The sequence below is a fragment of the Eurypyga helias genome, unplaced genomic scaffold, assembly GCF_000690775.1.
Source record: "Eurypyga helias isolate BGI_N326 unplaced genomic scaffold, ASM69077v1 scaffold37860, whole genome shotgun sequence".
In the NCBI taxonomy this organism is placed as follows: Eukaryota; Metazoa; Chordata; class Aves; order Eurypygiformes; family Eurypygidae; genus Eurypyga; species Eurypyga helias.
Window position 1 is genome coordinate 1,913 of NW_010224459.1, and position 6,444 is coordinate 8,356.

Consider the following 6,444-nt stretch of genomic DNA (forward strand, 5'->3'; position numbering starts at 1 on the left):
GGGTGGGAGGCAGGCTCAGCCGTGGTTCAGGTGGGATGCAGGCTCAGCCGGGGTTCGGGTGGGATGCAGCCTCAGCCAAGGTTCGGAGGGATGCAGTCTTAGCAAGCAGCCAGCCTTGGGGGAGGTGATGCTGGGTAATAGGCCTCCAGCAAAACAGCTACCCAGCAGCAGTCTCTCTGGGCTCCTACCCCTGGGACAGCCATGGGCCACGCATGGGCTCCTTCCCCACCCGAATGCACAACTTTCCTCCAGTACAGCAGAAGACAAATGAACTGTCAGAGCCTGGTTCGAGCCTGGCCAGAGACACCAGTGTGGGAACGGAGCACGGAGATGGCCCGCGGTAGTGACAGCAGGGTGATGCATCTGCTGTCTGGGGACGTGCAGCTCCAGCTCTTTCAACCTGTTCGTGTATTTAGGCCCTGAAGGGGACAGACCAAGGCCTGTAGATCCCTGTAGATGCCTAAATTACCCAGTGCCTAACACATATTGACTGCCCGTGGGAGACAGACACCAAACCCGCACCCGCGAAGCTGCAATAACGGGAATGGATGTCGTGCACGGCAGGGAGGAAGAGCAGAGACGTGTGGGAAGCCTCTCCTCAAATTAAATAGACCCTGGATCAGGCCCCAAGCAATCTGAAGACCGTTCAGAGTTTATGATGCACAAATGGCAGAAATCCCTCTGCTAGCACTTTCGTGGCAGGAGAACAATTGCTTGGCTTGCCAGAGCCATCGCTCCCGCTTCCTGGCTGTTAACAGCCTTTACTCCTCTGCTGCTGCTTTATGCTCTTCCAATAGGAAGTAAATTATGATTAACAAGACGTTGTGATTTATGTGCCCAGTAAATCACAACGCCAAGCTGCTGCGTCAGATTTGTGTCTCCGCTCATCCCCATTTACAGCTGGCTCCGGAGTCCCCGGGAAGCAGCACTTTCCAGCACGTCACTCAGTGAATCAGCGGCTCGGCAGAGGCTGGAGCCAGGACGCTGCCGGCTCCCCAGATCTCGTCTGCTGCTTAATAACACGCAGACGAGTCCACCGGTCCCTGCTCTGCGTGTTCTTCACGCTGAAATGGAGCACAGAAAGGGTTCGGGGAGCCCTTGCCACGGGTACAATTTTATGTGCCTCCGTAAGCAGCATCACATGGGTCTGTCCCTTGCTAACTGTGAGCGTTCAGGAGTGAGTCTGATGCAGGTAGGACTTCAGGCATCTTCACTTCAAATTAATCCTTCCTGGACCCCGTTTTCAGCAGGTTTTGAGGATGCCAGCAATGTCCCACACACACCCCTACTCTGATGCTCTGTGGGCTTCGCAGGATTAGCGTTGGGCTGGTCCTGCCTCACAGCACAAGTTGGCAGAAGACCTTTCCTGCTGCCCATCCTCATCCCCAGCCACATTCAAGGGTGGCTTTTCTCCATGGCTCACCCCTGGGAATGAGTCCAGCCCTGGCAGTCAAGTCCTGACACCAGGACGTCCCATGCCAGCCCTGCCACTGCTGCAGCGGGAAGAAACAGGGTGTCCCCGGCTGCAGCTGTGCCTGCTGCATCCCTGCGCTGCCCCTTCGGTGGGAGCAGCACCAGGAGCTGCGGCTCTGGGCCCTGCCAGGAGCTAAGTGTGAGGAGAGCGTCCCTTCGGTGGAATTTCAAGCTCATCAATTCTCTTGATGTGGCCGCCAAGAATCAGAGATGATTAAAGGCTGAGTTTAATTGGCCTCTGCAGCAAGCAGGATTTTCTCTGTAAGAGCAGGAGGCGAGGGGACCGTTTTACCCTCCCAGATTTGGGCACGTGGCCCTTGGCAGGAAGAGGATGGAGGAGGGAGGGATGGTGGGGGAGAGCCAACAGCCACGCAGGGCACTGTGGCTGGTCCCTGCTGCAGCACCAGGCTGGTGAGGGTTTTGGGATAGCTTTGTGCTTTGACTCTTGTCACAGCTGCTCTGGGTCTGGCCCCAGAGGCTGGGGGTGCTGCGGAGGGGTCTGGAGAAACACAGCCTTGGGGCACACTATGGAAGATGCAGACCATCTCTCACCAAACCTGCAGAGATGCCACCTGGACCCTTCACTGTTTCAGCATCTCCTCACCCAGCTCTTCCTCCTGAGGTCCTGTGGCCAGCTTCCCCAGTCCTGCTCGCCGTGCCTTCCCTGAGCTTTTCCAGCATGCCAGGGTTCTGCTGGGGGCACGTACCCTGCCTTGGGCTGGTTGTCCCAGGCCCTGCAGCCAACCCCCTGCTTTCCTATCGCTGCTTTCTGCCACCCACGGTAACCATGTGCCAGTCCCAACATCATCGTATCCTGGAGCATCCAAGTGTCAGCTCAGCTGGATCGCTAGGTCTCCCTAGGTGTGCAGACACCAAGGGTCAGATGCTGGCCTCTAGTCAGCTGGCAGCATGCCCTTAGGAGGCTCCCCCTTCTCCCAGACTGGGGATAGGAGCAGCTCCAAGCCATACACACCGGTGCTGGCAAACCCAGCAGCTGCTGGCTGGGCAGGTCGCTCGCAGCCCGGAGAGGCACTGACTCGCTTCTGGTGGGACATCACCATCCACCTGCGCATGGCCGAGTCCGTTCCAACACCGGCCATGGTGGGGTGTTGCTGCTTGCTGTGAGGGTGTGTATGAACAGGACCCATGCAGTGCTCCTCACACTTGGCTGCTTCAGCAGACACACCAACCGCCCAGCCCACCACCCAGGCAAGCTTGCCAGACACCCCCAAACCTGGTAGCTCACTGGGAACGGGTATGTCCACCCCCCCCAGCCATACCAGGGGTCTCCTTCGTGCCCCGAGACTAAAGGAGGAGATAAGGAGATAGAGAGCCCGTTTACCTTCAAGGTGGCCCCCAGCGACCTCAGTCCGGTGGAGTGCCGAGCCAGCTTCAGCACCCGGAATATCCTCATGAGCCGGAACACCTGCACGACCTTGCCCAGGTTGCCCAGCTCCGAGTCACTGCCCATGGTCACGTCCACCAAGAGAGTGAAGTAGAAGGGCAACACCGAGACAATGTCAATCAGGTTCAGTGGGTGCTTGAAGAACTTCCTGGGGTTGGGGGAGAGCAGGAGGCGAGAAGACACTTCAAAGGTGAACCAGGAGATGCAGAAATACTCCAGCTTGTGCAGGACGGGTTCGTCGAGCATGTTGCCGTTCTCATCCACCTCCTGGTACTCGGGCATGCTGTGGATGCACATGGTGGCTATGGAAACCAGCACGACGCTGATGGACACGAAGCTGAAGAGTTTGCTGGGGATGGAGTAGCCGGGGTTCTCCATGGTGAGCCAGAGGCGTTTGCGCACGTTGCCGCAGCGCAGCGTGCTGTAGCGCAGCAGGTCGTGGTTGATGTCAGAGATCTCATCGGGGGACGTGTCCACGCTGCTGACCTCGCTCTCCTCGTCCCAGTTGTGGTGCCGACTCTCCAGCTTGCGTTCGTGGTAGCGGTAGCTGCAGCAGGAGTCCAGGAAGAACTCGTTGATGCCCCAGTACTCAATCTCCTGGCAGAAGGAGAAGACGCACAGCTCCTCCATGACGTGCAGCTTCCCCGTCTGGTAGAAGTGGAGCACGTAGAGGAAGAAGCCAGGGTTTCGGTCGAAGTAGAACTCCCTGGCACTCACGTCATAGTCGTCGCAGAGCTGCAGGATGGACTCCTCCGAGTCGCAGGAGAGCAGGCGTCCCAGGCGGGTGTCGGGGAACTTGGAGAGGGCGCTGGAGCTGAGCCGCCTCCTCAGACCCCCCACGTTGATGTTGATAACGTCCTCCTCAAAACTGGGACCCCAGTAATTTAAGGTCTTGTTGACCATGATCAGCAGAGCGGGAGCTGGTTCCACCTGCAGGCAAGACACAGCGGGGCTGGGGGGGGACACAGGGCTCCCCCCTGCCCTGGGTGCTCAGGGCTGAGAGGTCCAGAAGCACCCGGGGAAGTGAGAAGGGATGTTTGCATTTTGGAAAGTGAGGACCAGGGAGAGAAACAGCTTTGGGCAATTGTTTTTCTGTGATATGGAAGGGGGGAAAAAAACACACCTATTATTTTTCCAGGTCCAACTTTTCCTTGCTTTTTTTCACCTCTTAAAGTTTCTCCCTTTGCTAACAGCCTAAGGAAGGCAGTTTACTGCACCTCCAGCACCTCACCCGTGGGGCTTTCCTTCTTCAAACAGGTCGTTAGTCACTGCAGAGAGGATTTATCCCCCAAAGAGCCTCCCCCATGGAAAAACCAGCTCTTGTCAAATCCCCGCCGCAGCGGTTCTGCTTTGTAGCCTGACCACCTACGTTACGCCTGGTCAAACAGCCCTTTGGCGGTACGCTCTACCCAGCAGCAAAGGTGGTTCTGCCAAAATCAAAGTGTTTTCGCAGAAGGTGTGCACTTCAGGGAGAATTTCAGTGGAAGAAGTGTCAAAACAATTCATCTGCCTGCTTTGTTTCCTCTTGTGTGTTCTGTCATGTAAGATATTAAGATTATTTTTATAATGTTGAAACATAACAAAAACATGATTCAGAATCATTGATGACTCTGAATTAAAAACCTGTATGTTGGTAGGGAAACAGACACCAAAGTTTTGATTTCTGTTGTGTTTGAAGGTCTTAAAAGTTTCAGGGAGCTGGGCTTTTTCATCCAGCAGAAATTCCATTTTCTAATGAGCAGAGGTTAAAGCATCTAACAAAGAGAAGTATTTCCACACCTTCATTTACTCAGCTTGACCAGAGGCTGAGAATAAAAAGGCAAATAAAAAGGTTTGTCACCTTCTTGCGTCACCTTGAAATCAGACTTCTCCACCTAACTTACTCATCAAAATGCCTGGAGCAGCCTCGGACCCACGCGGCGCCCCTGCTCCCGGCACGGGGTGCTGGGTGTCCTCAGGAGGGACACTGCCTTTCTTCTCTTAGTTCAGGAATTACATTTTTCCCCGCGCATCAGCTACTTGGGAAAAATCCTGCTATCAGGCATGACTTGTCCTGAGCTCCACTCGCACTTCAGGGTCGCTGCTGGTACCGACACGACTTCTGCAGCCGCTGATGCTTTTGCTGCAGCGGTCACTGGGGCATTCATGACTTCCAGGCTCATCTCCCACCCCAAAGGCTTCCCTCCCTGGTTTTAATCAGCCAGTAGATTGTTAGAAAAATCCCTCGCCTTCTCTATCTGTGAGATAGAAAACCTGTGAGTTTGTGATCTATCTGTGAGGTGAAAACTTCACCCATGAAGTTTTCAAACTTTTAGGTGACACAGAGGGAAAAGGGTGCTGCAGCCCCTGGATTATGCCGAGGTGCCACCAGACCCTGCAGAGGACAGTCGGGTCCGACAGCAGCTCCTGGGGGGCCATGGCCAGGTCAGGGACACGAGGCGGGTCCCACCTTGCCCAAGGGAATCACGGTTCCCCTGCGGACCCCGCTGCGCCCCAGTCCTGCATTGCTCACCGGGTTCTTGGGGCAAACACCAGAGCAGGAGAAGGACTCATTTTCCAGTCTGAGAAACACAGCATGAAAGGTTTGTCAGACAGGGAGGGGCATGGGGGAGATTTTCACATCCCAGCCTGAAGGTCAGAGCAGAGCTGGAGAGGAGCAGGTACCCGAGAAATGGTTAGCAATAAGCCCCAGAGGTATGTTTTTAAGCTGTGGGTGCCGCAAATGCCAGATTTGTGCGAAACAGCCTGGCAAAGGCATCTGCTAACTCCACTGCATCTCCGAGCCAGGGCTCCTTAAAGACACAGGCTTTGCACCACAGAGCCAGCGCTTCCCATTACGCCGAAGCAACCGGCTCGTGATAAACCTCAGAGCTTAATGGACTCATTGTCTTGCCTTTGAAAGGGGAGGCAAAAAAGAAGGATCAACTTTTTTAATGCTTAAAACAAAAGCAAGGGAGAAAAAGGGGTGTAAATGCTCCTTTTCAGGGATAAATTGGAATCTCTGTGGCAGATTAGCTTTTCCAGGGAAGACATCACACAGCCCATCTGTGGGGTGGGGATGACTAATCCAGGTTCCTTCCAGAAGGATGCTCATGCATTCAGGCTACAAACACACACTCGGCCGTGGGGGTGGGTCTGTGGGATCCAGCATATCCCACATCCATCCTCAGCCTCTCTCGGCACCTGCCCTGTGCAGCACCAACCCCAGGAGGCCAGGCCAAATGTCACCGAAATCAGTGGAAAGGCGGGTTTGGGGCTGCGCTGGGACAGCAGGACAAGGGATGCTCCAGATCAGCAGGACCATCCCCAGGACCATCACCCAGCGTGGCTGCAGCTCTGGATGAGACATGCCAAAATCCGAGGAGACAGGAGTGAGACAGTTCCCACCTCAAAAAAAAAAAGGTGCCAGCACCCCGCAAGCCTTTGTACCCCAGGGAAATCCCTCCATCCTCCCTCATCCCTCCCGCGCAGGAAGCAGAGCGAGGAGAAGGGTCGCGAACTGTCTGAGCTGCTCCTTTCTGATGTTCACTTCTGAACAGAGCGAATTATTTCTGCCCACATACAGC

At 55.3% G+C, this 6,444-nt stretch overlaps 1 protein-coding gene across 1 annotated transcript; it reads right to left on the minus strand.

The window, feature by feature from the left end:
- Positions 1-2,815: 2,815 nt before the first annotated feature.
- Positions 2,816-3,808, minus strand: LOC104517030 (potassium voltage-gated channel subfamily S member 1-like; the record flags this gene model as incomplete). Its single annotated transcript, XM_010161575.1, has 2 exons — positions 2,816-3,475; positions 3,596-3,808. Coding segments are annotated over 2 exons (873 nt in total), but the record flags the coding sequence as incomplete, so codon positions are not given.
- Between the last annotated feature and the right edge of the window lie 2,636 nt (positions 3,809-6,444).